Raw genomic sequence first — 16,023 nt, 5'->3', positions numbered from 1 at the left:
TAAGAGGGTTCTAAAATCAGTCCTGAAAGTAGACTGATTGAGAATGACACACGCATAGCTTTTGCTCTTCCATTAACAGGGTGAGCTGACTCAAATTCTTGCCTCCCTTTGGGCTTAGCAATATTTCCTACAGCATTCTTGCTGAAGGGCATTGGAGAGTTAGGTGAGGGTCACTTTTCTGTTTTTCCATCAAGCCCCCAGACAAGAATGCTACAGCATCAGCCCCAAACACTCAGTCTCATAACAAAAAATACTCAACGGAGTTAGGGCTGAGGGTAGGGGAAGTACAATCATGATCTTTCCAGTCCTCTAGAAGCTGACCCTTTTGGTCATTTTGGTCATGGAACCAAATATCTGTTCCCAAGTTTAAAGATCTAAACAAGTAAAGAACAAACTTGCCCTTTACATGCAAAAGCCCTGAAATTCAGCCCATTGGGCAACAGATCATGGGGCTGGGAGGAGGGAGGTAAGGACTAGCACCTTCTCTGCCCTCCACCTCCAACAGCTACACCTGAAAGTTTCGTGATGGAGTTCTATTTGAGAAGCTGAATGTTTATAAAGGCACTTAGCCAATTTCTGCCACGGAAATTCTGAACAGAAACACTCTGCAGGTTCAACCCCCAAAAGAAACTGCTCTATGGTCTCTGTGTTGGGAAATGGGAAAAGATCTTGCTCATCACCTACCTTCCCTCCACAAATCAGTATCACTATGAGGCTGAACTGAACAGCTTGCTCCAGAATTTTAAGAGATACGTTTCTGTGGTGTAGTGGTTAAGAGCGGTGGACTCTAATCTGGTGAGCTGGGTTCGCTTCCCCGCTCCTCCAAATGCAGGCTGCTGGGTGACCTTGGGCCAGTCACACTTCTCTCTGAACTCTCTCAGCCCCACCTACCTCACAAGGTGTCTGTTGTGGGGGTGGAAGGGAAAGGAGATTTTTAGCCACTTTGAGACTCCTTCAAGTAGAGAAAAGCAGGATATAAAAACCAACTCCATAAATAAGAATTCGATGGAAAAGGACCATCCCTGCCATGATGATGAAAACTATATGTTTGGATTTTGCTGTATTATACCAACCTGTGGAATATGACAGTTCGCAGTTTCAAAATCTATTTGGCCACAGTGGATTGACAGTCTGGACACATGAAAACCTCTGGAAGATCTTTTGAATCAATGCGAAAGCAGTGGTACCAGTCCTTGCAGTTTCCTTCACGGTAAACCATACTTAGGTCACCACTGGACCTCCTGCACTCTTCCTTCAAGAAACATAGTGACCAGCAGCCTTCAAACAAGGAAGGTAAAATATCTGAGCAATAGGTTAGTGGGCATGATCGAGACACAGTAATGTGACTCTCTTTCAATATTTGTCTCTTCTTGGGAGGAACAGCATCAATTTCCACTTGAAAATATTTGTCTTGTCCTTCAAAATAGGTTTTCCCACTGTACTGTATTATTTCTTTTGCAATCCAGGGTCTAGTGGCAGCCATATCCTTTTGTATGAACTGTAATTGGGCAGCAGAACCAATCAGATGGGCAATGGTACATGTGAAAGGACTGTAGTCACTGGAATTACCTTGCCTGGGTATATCAGTTGGTGTAAAAAATGACCAGTCCGCAAAACTATAGGGATATTTTGAATGCATCTCATACAGACATGCTAAGAAGGATGTTATTGCATCAATCACAGAGTGGTTCAATCCGTGTTTGGAATCTAGATAGATCACGGTCTTCCTTTTAAAAATGATTACTATCAGTATCCAGTGGACTTCTCTGTCATCTACTGAAATAATCAAAACATCTTTCTTTAGCACTCCAAATCTCAAACAGTTCTTCAGAGCTTGCACTGGCAATCTTTGACATATCTGCATGAAGTGGCAAGTACGGTAAGTGGGAAAATTGTTCCATTGTGACCCAGCTCTTTGGCCATGATCACCCTGGAGGCAAGAAAGGCATCTATTATGCGATCATTTATCCAGTTTGATCCTTTCAGTGTGGTTATGTCATAGTCATACACACAGATGTTGCCAACTGAACCCACAAGTCCCATGGTTTGTAGACTGAGTGTGGGGAAGGTACAGTTGTGCCATGGGGGAACTGATGTACAAATCAGTGATTTGTCCAAACACTTCTCACTTTGTGTTGAGAATATGGGGCTGCTATCAAAAGAATCAATATTGGTCACTGTTAAATCCTCTTTCCCACTTTTTGGAGTGGAGGTCATTTGAGGCTGAGTGCTTTCCAGGTGTCTCATAGTCAGTTGGTGATCTTAAGGAGTCCAATCCCTCAGCAGCCTGCACTGAATCAGATGCTGGAGCTACTGTTATCTTTTCCTACACTCTGGGGAACTTTCTTCCTGATCTACTCTTCTGTCTTTTATTTCATTTTAACTGTGTGAGCTGCAACTGGCAAGGCTTCCTTGGTTCTGGTGGCATGCCGATAGATTTTGTGGCAGCTATAATATGGTAACAAGTCCTGGATGAGGAGTGTGCACACAATGTCCTGTACGGACTGTGCATGCATGGCAGCCCATATGGTCGCCAGGAGAGCGGCTGCCCGTACAGCCTGTACGGCCGCCGTGAGAGGGGCTGCCTGTATGGACGCTACACGAGCACCAGCCTGTACAGTCGCTGCGAGATCAGCTGCCCGTACTGCCCATACAGTCGCTGCGAGAGGGGCTTCCTGTACAGTTGCCGCAAGAGCGGCAGCCCACACGGACGACGCACAAGCCGCAGCCAGTACAGCGACCGTACTGTCACTCTCCCCCCAGCATGGCACCCTGGGGCACCATCACCCCGCTGCTCCTTCATATGCCCCTGCAGTCAATCAAATGTACTATGAACAATCTGAAGTCATGCTGGGCACAATTCACCACTAATCCTGTTCTTTTTCTAAAAACACGTGGTAGACTCCAGGAAAGCTGTCAGCAGGCACCATGATGCCCATGGGCACCATGTTGGAAACCCCCTATTTCAAAGTTTGCACTGACAAAATCTATTGGCAAGAAAACTTGCAGTTAAACCTCCATTTATAATTACCACCCCCGCAAAGCAACCAACTTTTGTCCCAAAACCATTTGTAGCTGAATTGACGCAAGACATGTGATTGTTTTTCATGGTTACTTTGGTGGTCTCCACCTAGTTGGTTTGATAATTTACATTCACAGGTAAGATCATCACAATCTCTGCCTTGGATATTCTTGAGGTTTAGCAGCATCAAAAATTTCCAGGTGCTGTTCTTCACAGTGGAAGCTATGGATATGAATGCCATTTTAATTCAATGTTCTTGGTAATGCAGAACCATTTCAGATAGCGTTTGTATGAATATGGGGTGACCCAGAAAACTGTGGAGCCGTAAATTTTAAATATATATATATATACCGGTATATTCAATTTTATAAGGATAGGGAAGTACAGAAAGGGAAAAGGGGGAGGGGATAGATAGATAGATAGATTAGAAATTTAAAAGACCTATAAAGAATATCAATTCCTACAAAGTACTACTACTACTATACCAGTGTTTCCCAACCTTTTTTGGGCAAAGGCACACTTGTTTCATGAAAAAAATCTCGAGGCACACCACCATGCCAGATGGGGAAAGGTCACTTTTTACTTATGTAAAAAAAAATAAAAAAATAGTAACAGCATAGAAGGTAATGGTTATCTCTTTGATGTCTGATGGGAGGGCATTCCACAGGGCGGGCGCCACTACTGAGAAGGCCCTCTGCCTGGTTCCCTGTAACCTCACTTTTCACAGTGAGGGAATTGCCAGAAGGCCCTTGGCACTGGATCTCAGTGTCTGGGCTGAACGATGGTGGCGGAGACGCTACTTCAGGTATACTGGACCGAAACCGCTTAGGGCTTTAAAGGTCAGCACCAACACTTTGAATTGTGCTCGGAAAGGTACTGGGAGCCAATGTAGGTCTTTCAAGACTGTCGTTACGTGGTCTCGGCGGCAGGTAGCAGCGCTCACAGCTTACGGACTGCACCGTGTAACAGGTGTCTGGCCCAGCAGCCTAAGGCGGACAAGCCACTGAAACAGGCATTCAGAATCCATTCATTTCATAAAACCTGCAGGGCTCAATCTCTGTGTTTGTGTATGTGTGTGTTTCTGTTTTGCCCAAGGGTCTGGGGGTGGGAGAGAGCTCTTTAGCATGATGCTTTTAAAACAATTAAATTATCAACAAACAAACCTGATGATACGAATAGCAACGTCAGGTGCTACCGGGGGGGGGGGAGGGGGCCTACGCGGAAGTAAATACTGCGTCCAGGCGCAATTAGCGCTGATTTAAGGTGCACCAAGACTGCCTAAAAACCTCACCAAAGATATGCAACAAAGCGCTTCTGAAATATACTCAGAGTCGCAAAGTGATTTCATGCTCTTTATTCAGCTCATAGTGGTGAGGAGGAATGAATGAATGTCCCCTCAGAGTATCTGCTTTATATACATTATTTACACAATGGGCTGCACATGATTGGCTAATTCCGGAATTCTACTGTAAGCCAATCAGGTTGTGGATTCACTTCTATCTGGAGCATGATTGGGTGGTTCCTGCTAACCAATCATACTGCTGCATTGTTCTAGGACCAATCAGACTGCTGCCTTTTGGAGCCTATTGTTCTAGGACCAATCAGACTGCTGCCTTTTGGAGCCTATTGTTCTAGGACCAATCAGACTGCTGCAGTTTGGATCCTATTCGACTCAGTACATAACACCTTCGTTGCAGAGGGGAGAGTTTGTGCACCGTGGAGGCTGGAGGGCTTCTATTCTACATGCGGGGGTTGGGGGGGGCGAGGAAAATGTGCTCCGTGGGGGGGCGGGGAAGGCAAGAAAAGGAGCTGAGCTCTAACTATAGGCTCCCACGCTTGAGCACGCCCGACTCGGTGGGGCGGACCACCCTCTCTCCTGGAGGAGGAGGAGGAAGAGGAGGAGGAGATTCCCATCCACGGCGTGGCCTCCCGCGCTCCTGAACGGGAAATCTCTGCAGCCCAAGACTCTCCGCAAGGCAGCTCCTCCCTTCCTGCCTTGAGCCGCCGCCAGCCGCGCCCCCCTCCCCAGTTATCTGCTGCCTGCCAAGCCCCGCCCCTCTTCATTGTCCTCCCCTTCTGTTTATTCCCCTTCCTCCATCCCTCGCTTTTTTCCCTCTCTTTCCTTTTTTTAAAAAAATATTTTCTCTTCCCCTTCTTTTTTCCCACCCTTTCTTTTTTCTCTTTCTCCCCCCCCTCCCCGCCCTCCTGGGTTAAAGGATTTGAGCAATGGGTCTGGAGGTGGAGCTCGTTGGAGGATTAGCCCGACTCGCCCGCCTCCCTCCCACGGCACACTAGGCAACGTCCGGCGGCACACTAGTGTGCCGCGGAACACCGGTTGGGAAACACTGTACTATACTACTACTATATTTGTACCCTGCCCATCTGGCTGGGTTTCCCCAGCCACTCTGGGTGGCTTCCAAAAAAAAAAAATACATTAAAAAGTCACACATTAAAAACATCCCTAAACAGGGCTACCGTCTTCTAAATGTCAGGTAGTTGTTTATCTCTTTGACATCTAATGGGAGGACATTCCACAGGGCGGGCGCCACTACCAAGAAGGCCCTCTGCCTGGTTCCTTGTCGCTTTGCTTCTCGCAGTGAGGGAACCACCAGAAGGCCCTTGGTGCTGGACATCAGTGTCTGGGCAGAATGATGGGCGTGGAGATGCTCCTTCAGGTCTACTGGGCCAAGGCCATTTAGGGCTTTAAAGGTCAGCACCAAAACTTTGAATTGTGCTTGGAAATGTACTGGGAGCCAATGTAAGTCTTTCAGGACATGTGTTATATGGTCTTGGTGGCCACTCCCAGTCACCAGACTAGCTGCCGCGTTCTGGATTTGTTGTAGTTTCCTGGTCACCTTCAAAGGTAGCCCCACGTAGAGCACATTGCAGTAGTCCAAGCGGAAGATAACAAGAGCATGCACCACTCTAGTGAGACAGTCTCCGGGCATGTAGGGTCTCAGCCTGCATACCAGATGGAGCTGGTAGACAGCTGCCCTGGATACAGAATTGACCTGTGCGTCCATGGACAGCTGTGAGTCCAAAATGACTCCCAGGCTGCACACCTGATCCTTCAGGGGCACAGTTACCCCATTCAGGACCAGGGAGTCCTTCACACCAGCCCACCCCCTGTCCCCCAAGAACAGAACTTCCATATTGTCAGGATTCAACCTCAATCCATTAGCTGCCATCCATCCTCCAACCGCCTCCAAGCACTCACACAGGACCTTCACCACCTTCACTGGTTCTGAGTTGAAAGAGAGGTAGAGCTGGGTATCATCCACATATCGATGGACACCAAGCCCAAACCCCCTGATGATCTCTCCCAGCAGCTTCATGTAGATGTTAAAAAGCATGGAGGGGAGGACGGAACCCCGAGGCACCCCACACGTAAGTCTAAACACTCATCCCCCATCACCACTTTCTGGACACAGCCCAGGAGGAAGGAGCAGAACCACTGTATAACAGTGCCCTCAGCTCCCAGCTCCTCTAGACGGTCCAGAAGGATGTTATGATCGATTGTATCAAAAGCCGCTGAGAGATCCAGCAGAACTAGGAAACAGCTCTCACCTTTGTCCCTAGCCCACCGGAGATCATCAACCAGTGCGACCAAGGCAGTTTCAGTCCCATGATGAGGCCTGAATCCCAATTGGAGGGGATCCAAATAGTCTGCATCCTCCAGGCATGCCTGGAGTTGTTCAGCAACCACCCGCTCAATCACCTTGCCCAAGAATGGAAGATTTGAGGCTGAGCGATAGTTGGCCATACTGGCCGGGTCTAAAGATGTTTTTTTAAGAAGCGGTTTAATGACCACCTCTTTCAGCAGGTCTGGGAATGCCCCCTCACAGAGGGAAGCATTCACCACCCCGCAGAGCCCATCGCCCAGCCCTTCCCAGCTTGCTTTTATTAGCCAGGATGGGCAAGGATCAAGGAGACAGGTGGTTGGTTTCACTCATCCAAGCAACCTTCCCACATTCTCGGGAGTCACGGATTGAAATTGATTCCATGCAACTTGACCAGACAGAGCTCTAGCACTCTCCTGCCCCGACCCTGCTACCTCCTTCCGAATATTAGCAACTTTATCTGCATAAAAATTTGAAAAATCGTTGCAGGAGATCTTGGGGTCTTTACAAGGCCCCAGTGGTAAAGGTGGTTCTGTTAAATTGCAAACCACCTGAAAGAGTCTCCTGCTACTATTTTCTGCAGATGCAATAGAGGCGGTGAAGAAAGTCTTCTTCGGCGTCGCTATCGCCACTTCGTAGGCTCGACATTGAGCTCTAACCTGTGTCCGGTCCAATTCAGAATGAGTTTTCTGCCACCGGCGCTCTAGCCGTCTCAGCGATTGTTTCCTCACCCTCAGCTCCAAAGAAAACCACGCGGCTGTCCGGGCTCCATGCAGTCGGAGAGGGCGCTTCGGAGCCAGACAGTCGATAGCCCTGGTTAACTCCGCATTCCAGCGGGCCACCAGGGAATCAGCTGAAAGGCCATCAACATGGGATAAAGCATCCCCTACCACTCTCTGGAAACCATTTGGATCCATTAAGTGGTGGGGGCAGACCATCCGAATTGGTCCCACCTCCCTGCAGAGGAGAAGGGTCACGGAGAAGTCCAGTTGCACCAGGAGGTGATCTGACCATGGCACTTCTTTTGTTTCATTTTCACCGAGTGTCAGATCACCCACGTCACTAGAGGTGAACACCAGGTCTAAGGCATGTCCGTGACTATGAGTCAAGGACAGCCCCATGGGGGCCATGCTTTCCACGAAGTCCCAAGCAGCCCCTTGTAAGGTCATGTTGGCATAGATGTTAAAATCCCCTAGGACAACCAAACTAGGTATCTCCAGGAGAACATCCGCCATGACCTGGAGCAGCTCGGGCAGGGAATCCTTGGTGCAGTGGGGAGGTCGGTACACCAAAAGGAATCCTGTACTGCCCCTATTGCCCAACTTCCAGAACATGCACTCAGAGAACTGGGTCTTCCCAGTAGGACGCCTGATGCAAGCTAGTGACTTCCTAAAAATCACTGCAACCCACCACCCCCACCCACATGACCTGGGTTGCTGTGTGTAAGAGAAACCTGGTGGACAAGCAGCAGCTAGGACAGGCCCATCTGCTTCATCCAACCAAGTCTCTTACACATGCCAGGTCAAGTCCTCCATCCACGATCAAGTCATGGATGTCAGCGGTCTTATGAATCATTGACCTAGCATTGCACAGCAACACCTTCAGGTCATGTGGGTTTCCCTTGTTGAGCGCAAATATAACATTGAATCACAATCGTACAAAATAACTCAGCAAGCTGACATTTATCAAGAGTTAATCAAAGGTTAGTGTACTAAATATTATTTCCAATTCTAGGTAGTTTGCTATTGGAGAAATACCATATATGATTATAAAAATCTAAAGCAAGAATTATTTTAAAATATGATTTCATTTCTAGATCAGACAGACAAGATTTTTTCTACTATATATTTCTTTCTTTATCATATACACACAAAGCTTCTATTTTTAAACAGGAAATATTTTTGTAACTAAGGTCTATTATACAAATCCTTACAGACGTGGCACTTCAGGATGCGAATGCTGTGGGTTGCGGACGTGCCTCAGTCACGGGTTATGTCTGCAACCCGAGGTTCCACTGTACCAATTTTGTTTTAGGGCTTAACTTGCAGTAAATTTTATTCCTTTATTCATAATTGTTCTCATTGTTCCACTGTGAACTGCTCTTAAAATTTTTGCATCCATTTTGTCATATAAGGTTTTGCTTGTTCGGGCTTGGTTTCATATTTGAGTAATAGTTTATAAATTTTACCCAAAAGGTAGAACTCTGTTATGATCGATTCAAATTCTGTCTTTTCACTGATTTAAATATTTGCCATACAGTCTTTCTTGAATCTGTATATTAGTTGACAGTATGTAAGCAGTTTCATATTTTTTCTCCTCTTTAATGCTTTGGCATGTATTTGATTTGTTCTTGAAGATGAACCATATCTTGGTACAATATATACCGTATTTTTCGCTATATAGGATGCACCGAACCATAGGAGGGGAAGAACGGGGGGGGGGGAATTCTCCCCCATCCGCTCAGCGCCTCTCCAGCGAAGCAAAGCCTGGAGAGCAAGATGGATCGGTGTGCACCGACCCCTCTCATTCTCCAGGCTTCATTTGGCTATCTGCAAGCCTTCGGAGCGCAGCGGGAACTTGCGCTGCGCTCCAAAGGCTTCAGGCAGCTATCCCTGAAGCTTGGATAGTGAGAGGGGTTGGTGCGCACCGACCCCTCTCGCTCTCCAGGCTTCAGCGAAAGCAACTCGTAGCCTCTGGAGGGCGGAGGGAGCGCTCCCTCTGCGCTTCGGGGGCTTCGTGCTGCTATTTCTGAAGCCAAGGAGCCTGCATTCGCTCTATAGGACGCACACACATTTCCCCTTAATTTTGGAGGGTAAAAAGTGTGTCCTATAGAGTGAAAAATACGGTAATCATATATTCTCCTATCGGCTCTCATAATAATATTGCAGTGGTGACATTAACAGTGCAGGTAAGGGCATTTTTGTGATCTTTGCAGTGCAACTCATGATTTTTGTGGTGCAGGCTGTGCCCCTGGCTATGATGTGTGATTTGACAGTGAGTTTGGGGTGGCCCAATGCAAAAAGCGTTAGGATCCTTGAGGATACGTGCTTCAAAACCACGTTTTTCGGCTACAGTATGACCAGGAAGCTGTGGATCCATGATTTTTTGTGGTGCAGGCTCTGCTCCTGGCTATGACATGTGATTTGACAGTGAGTTTGGGGTGGCCCAGGGACACAGGTGGCGCTGTGGGTTAAAGCCTCAGCGCCTAGGACTTGCTGATCGAAAGGTCGGCGGTTCGAATCCCTGCTGCGGGGTGCGCTCCCGCTGCTCGGTCCCAGCGCCTGCCAACCTAGCAGTTCGAAAGCACCTCCGGGTGCAAGTAGATAAATAGGGACCGCTTACCAGCGGGAAGGTAAACGGTGTTTCCGTGTGCAGCTCTGGCTCGCCAGAGCAGTGATGTCACACTGGCCATGTGACCCGGAAGTGTCTCCGGACAGCGCTGGCCCCTGGCCTCTTAAGTGAGATGGGCGCACAACCCCAGAGTCTGTCAAGACTGGCCCGTACGGGCAGGGGTACCTTTACCTTTACCTTTACCTTTTGGGGTGGCCCAATGTAAAAAGCGTTAGGATCCATGAGGATCTGTGCATCAAAACCACTTTTTTGGGCCACGGTACGGCCAGGAAGCCGTTGATCTGAGTTTTCTGTGGTGCAGGCTGTGTCCCTGGCCATGATGTGTGATTTGACAGTGAGTTTGGGCAGGTCCAATGCGAAAAGTGTAAGGATCCATGAGGATCCGTGCTTCAAAACCACGTTTTAGGGCCGTGTTATGACCAGGAAGCTATGCATCCTAGTTTTTTGTGGTGCAAGTTGTATCCCTGGACATGATGTGTGATTTGACAGTGAGTTTGGGCTGATCTAGTGCAAAAAGCGTGAGGATCCATGTGGATCCGTGCTTCAAAACCACATTTTTGGGCTGTGGTATGACCAGGAAGCCATGGATCCTAGTTTTTTGTGGTGCAGGCTGTGCCCCTGGCCATGATGTGTGATTTGACAGTGAGTTTGGGTTGGCCCAATGCAAAAAGCGTGAGGATCCATGTGGATCCGTGCTTCAAAACCACATTTTTGGGCTGTGGTATGACCAGGAAGCCATGGATCCTAGTTTTTTGTGGTGCAGGCTGTGCCCCTGGCCATGATGTGTGATTTGACAGTGAGTTTGGGTTGGCCCAATGCAAATAGCGCGAGGATCCATGAGGATCCGTGCTTTGAAACCATGTTTTTGGGCCACGGTATGGCCAGGAAGCCGTGGATCCGAGTTTTTTGTGGTGCAGGCTGTGCCCCTGGCCATAATGTGTGATTTGACAGTGAATTTGGGCTGATCTAGTGCAAAAAGCGTGAGGATCCATGAGGATCCGTGATTCAAAAACACGTTTGTTGGCCACGGAGTGGCCAGGAAGCCGTGGATCCATGATTTTCGTGGTGCAGGCTGTGCCCCTGGACAGGATGTGTGATTTAACGGTGCGTTTGGGTTGGCCCAATGCAAAAAGTGTGAGGATCCATGAGGATCCGTGATTCAAAACCACGTTTTTGGGCCGTGTTATGACCAGGAAGCCATGGATCCGAGTTTTTTGTGGTGCAGTCTGTGTCCATGGACATGATGTGTGATTTGACAGTGAGTTTGGGCTGCCCCAATGCAAAAGGTGTGAGGATCCATGAGGATCCGTGCTTCAAAACCACGTTTTTGGGCCACGGTATGGCCAGGAAGCCGTGGATCCGTGATTTTTGTGGTGGATGCTGTGCCCCTGGCTATGATATGTGATTTGACAGTGAGTTTGGGTTGGCCCAATGCAAAAAGTGTGAGGATCCATGAGGATCCGTGCTTCAAAACCACGCTTTTGGGCCACGGTATCGCCAGGAAGCCGTGGATCCGTGATTTTTGTGGTGCAGGCTGTGCCCCTGGACATGATGTTTGATCTGATGGTGCTTTGGGCTGGTCTTGTGCAAAAATCAAGAGGAGCCATGACGATCCGTGCTTCGGAACCACGTTTTTGGGCCACGGTATGGCCAGGCAGGCGTGGATCCGAGTTTTTGGGGGTGTAGGCTGTGCCCCTGGCTATGATATATGATTTGACAGTGAGTTTGGTTTGGCCCAATGCAAAAAGCATGAGGATCCATGAGGATCCGTGCTTTGGAACCATGTTTTTGGGCCACGGTATGGCCAGGAAGCCGTGGATCTGTGATTTTTGTGGTGGATGCTGTGCCACTGGCCATGATGTTTGATCTGATGGTGACTTTGGGCTGATCTAGTGCAAAAATCATGAGGATCCATGAGGATCCGTGTTTTTTAACCATGTTTTTGCGCCCCTGCAGCCCCACGAAATAGTGGATGCATGATTTTTTGGATGCTGTCTACAGAGTAGGACATGGTCTACAGTATCATGGTGGTTTTATTTAATTTGAATGAAAAAATCATATGAATTCACGAGGATCTGTCTAGATCCGCCTTTTACCTTTTTTCCACAGGATGCAACACAAAAATCACGGATCCACAGCTTCCTGGCCATACCGTGGCCCAAAAACGTGGTTTTGAAGCACGGATCCTCATGGATCCTCATGATTTTTGTATTGGGCCACCTCTAAATCACCGTTAAATCACACATCCTGTCCAGGGGCACAGCTTGCACCACAAAAAACTCTGATCCATGGCTTCCTGGCCGTACCGTGGTACAAAAATGTGGTTTTGAAACACGGATCCTCTTGGATCCTCACGCTTTTCACTTTGGGGAACCCCAAATTCACCCTTTATTCAAATATCTTGTACATAACCACAGATATGACCACAAACATCATGGATTTACTGCTTCATGGCCCTGGCCAGATGCTACCCTGGATATATTGGCCAGTTTTTAGGTGGGTGTGCTGGGATGGAGGAAACGGAGTCGGCTGAATCTTTATCCATCATGAAGCTTTGAGGTCTATAGGCCGCATGTAGTTTCCATTGTATTTGTAAGGCTTTGCATACACCATCCACTATTGATGCAACGAAGGCTGGACCATTGTCACTGCCTATACATCTTGGTAGACAAAACCTTGGAATGATTTCTGTTAGGAGGCGTTTTACGACTTCCTGGGTTTTTTCAGTTCTAGCGGGATAAATTTCAGGCCAGCCTGTGAGAGAGCATGTAAAGACCAAAAGAGATTTAAAACCTTTTGCCTTGGGCATTTCTGTGAAATCCACTATCAAATTCTCCATTGGCATTAAGCCTGTTTGCTGTATTCCTGGTGGAGGTACTGGGCCTTGCTTGGGGTTGTTTTTTGCACACAGAAGACATGCACGTGATACTGCTTCGGCCAGCTGGGATATCCTAGTTATGTCAAATTGTCTATTCAGGCTTTCCCGCAATGCTGTGGCCCCATAGTGAGTGGACTCATGATATTGTTTTACTATGTCCCTGCCTAAGGCTTCTGGGACAAATACTCGTTGGTCTGATAGGATAAACCATCCATCCTGTGGTGGCATTCTGTACCCCCCTTCTTGTAGGGCCCATTTTGCTTCTGCCTCCGTGTAAATGGGTTTTATTTGCTCTACATCAATTGCTGTAGGAAAAAGAGAAGCGGTTATAGAGGCAGGTGGCGGTGGTAATAGAGCAGCCCGTTTTGCAGCTAAATCTGCAAATCGATTTCCCTTTGCTGATTTTGTGGTTTCCTTGCTGTGGCCTCGGCAATGTATGACCGCAACCTTCCTTGGAGCCCATACAGCTTCCAAAAGAGCCTCTAATTCCAAGCCATATTTCAGCGCTTTTCCTTCTGTCCCAATGAGCCCCCTTTCCCTCCACAAGGCTCCCTGGGCATGTAAAGTTAAAAAAGCAAACTTTGAGTCTGTGTAGATGTTTACGCTACAACCAGCTGCTAGCTGAAGAGCTCTGGTTAAAGCCACAAGTTCTGCTTTCTGCGCTGAGGATGAAATTGGCAGAGGCCATGCTTCAATGACGTCAGTTTGAGTAACCACAGAATATCCAGCCCTCCTTTGCCCTTCCTTTATGAAGCTGCTTCCATCTGTGAAATATTCCACATCTGGGTCTTTTAAAGGCTCATCCTGCAAATATGGACGGCTAGAGTAAATTGCGTCCATTACTTGAATGCAATCATGAGGCTCATGGTCCACTGACTCGGGAAGGGGTAGCAAGGAAGCCGGGTTCAGGGTGTTTACAACTTGCAAATGCACTTGTGGGTTACCACATAAAAGCCCTTGGTAATTTGCCATGCGCTCATTTGAAAGCCAATAACTTCCCTTGTATTCCATTAATGTTAAAACAGCATGAGGCACATTCACATAAATTTCCTGTCCAAAGGTGAATTTAAATGCCTTTTTGACCAATAGGGCTGTTGCAGCTACTGATCTCATACAAGGTGGCCATCCTTTTGCCACTGCATCCAGCTGTTCTGACAAATAAGCTACAGGTCTTTTCCAACTTCCCAATACTTGAGTCAAGACCCCTGCTGCAACCCCAGACCTCTCATGAACGTAAAGATGGAAGGCTTTATCTGGATTTGGCAAGGCTAAGGCTGGTGCCTGCATCAGTTTAGACTTTAACGTATTGAAAGCTTTCCTTTGCTCTGCATGCCATTCGAAATGAGCATTCTCTCTGCCTTTTGTGCTTTCATAAAGAGGCTTTGCTAGGGTGCTAAAATCAGGGATCCAAATACGGCAAAAGCTTGCTGCCCCCAAAAAACCTCGCAATTGCCTGCGGCTTGTGGGTTCCTTAATGATACATATGGCTTCCTTCCTTTCGGATCCCAACGCCCTCTGCTGGTGAGAAATCTGAAAACCCAAATATTTCACTGTCTCTTGGCAAATTTGAGCCTTTTTCCGAGACACCTTGTATCCTGCCTCCCAAAGGAGATAAAGCAAATCATCTGTGGCCTTCTTACAAGTCTCATAGCTATCACATCCAAGTAATAAATCATCCAGGAATTGAAAAAGAATCGTTTTCCCAGGTACTGATGGGAATTTAGACAAATCCTGGGCTAGGGCTGTTCCAAAAAGTGTTGGCGAATTCTTGAATCCCTGAGGTAATCTGGTCCACGTTAACTGGGTTTTTGTCCCCTTGTAAGGATCCTCCCATTGAAATGCAAATATTGGCTGGCTCTGAGATGCAACGCGGCAACAGAAAAATGCATCTTTTAAGTCCTTATAATCCTAGGAGATTATAAGGATTGGGCAAACAGGGATGCAGAGTCTGGATTAAATTATTAATCCTTTTCAGATCTTGGACTGGGCGAAACTGATCAGAATTAGGCTTACGTACTGGAAAAAGTGGAGAATTCCAGCTGGACTGGCACTTTACCAAGAGTCCATATTGCAAAAACTTGTCTATGTGCATCTGCATTCCCTCTGCTGCTTGTCTTGGGATAGGGTACTGCCGAGTTGCTATTGGCTTTGCCCCTGGCTTTAGGGTTATTATGAATGGTGCTATGTTCTTTGCCATGCCTGGTGGGTTGTCCTCTGCGCATACTCCAGGTGGGGCTCTCAGATTTTTAGGAATCTGTGATATTTCCCTTTGGGAGTCCTTATTTGATAAAGCCATCATCATTTTCCAGGCCTGTTCTCTAGGGACCTCTACTGTAACAATCCCTGTAGCAGCCTGGGGTAATTTCATTTCTGCCCCTTTTGGTGTGAAAGCAATTTGGGCTTGAACCTTTGACAGAAAGTCACATCCCAGCAAGGGAATGGGGCATTCAGGCACATACAGAAATTGATGTGTAAGGGTTTTCCCTCCAATCTGGCATTCTTGAGGTTGCAAAAACGGTTTAAGGACCCTGTTGCCTGTGGCCCCCACAATTGTTACTGCTTGGTTGCTTTTTGCTTTTAACGGCTTTGTGAGCACCACAAATTGTGCTCCAGTGTCTATCATGAAATTTACTAAGCGGCTCCCCAGTTTGACCGAGACCATGGGCTCTTGGGAGCCTAAAGAAAGAGTTGAGCCCAGTCTGTCCTATGCATTCTCATTCTCGTATTCCTCCAATTGCGCTAATCCAACAAAATCTCTGCTACTTCCTCTGTTCCTCACATATCTTCTGTTAGGATATTTCCGTTCCACCTTAAAAGGGAGCAGGCTTTTGTGTGTCACAGAGTCTGCGTATTTCCTGTTCACAGGATGTTTATGTTTGCTATTGCTTTCGTTTTCTCTCTCTGCGCCAGAACACGCTAGCAGGCAGTCATGTTTGTTCTTTGTTCTGACCAACGCTGAATAAACATTCTAAATGATACCCTCCTGAGTGCAACTTTTGCTGTGTGTGAATTCTGCTGATAAAGTATGCATCAGCCCAGGAATGTGGCAATCTATTTCTGGAGCTCGTGTCGCTAATCGCTGATACTGTATCTACGGGAGATCGATGGACGTCCGGAGTTCGACGTGGAGGCAGTGGTGGCCTTTGTCTCCC

General features: G+C 47.5%; 1 protein-coding gene across 1 annotated transcript; it reads right to left on the bottom strand.

Annotated features, from left to right (window-relative positions):
* Window positions 1-541: 541 nt before the first annotated feature.
* Window positions 542-6,954, bottom strand: LOC309361148 (uncharacterized protein). The gene is made up of 2 exons (XM_081896110.1): window positions 5,498-6,954; window positions 542-860 (listed from the first exon to the last, which is right to left on the bottom strand). Exons 1-2 carry the CDS (start codon window positions 6,373-6,375, stop codon window positions 788-790), a joined length of 951 nt encoding a protein of 316 aa, XP_081752236.1. The 5' UTR covers window positions 6,376-6,954; the 3' UTR covers window positions 542-787.
* Window positions 6,955-16,023: the final 9,069 nt, after the last annotated feature.

Source organism: Podarcis melisellensis, assembly GCF_964234715.1.
Source record: "Podarcis melisellensis genome assembly, chromosome: W".
In the NCBI taxonomy this organism is placed as follows: Eukaryota; Metazoa; Chordata; class Lepidosauria; order Squamata; family Lacertidae; genus Podarcis; species Podarcis melisellensis.
This window is presented reverse-complemented; position numbering and strand designations above follow the sequence as displayed.

Coding starts and splice junctions, on each gene's coding strand:
- LOC309361148 (XM_081896110.1), bottom strand. CDS start 6,375: ATGCTTTTTAACATCTACATGAAGCTGCTGGGAGAGATCATCAGGGGG. Junction 861..5,497: donor TACCTGACATTTAGAAGACG/GTAGCCCTGTTT, acceptor TTCAGAGAGAAG/TGTGACTGGCCCAAGGTCAC.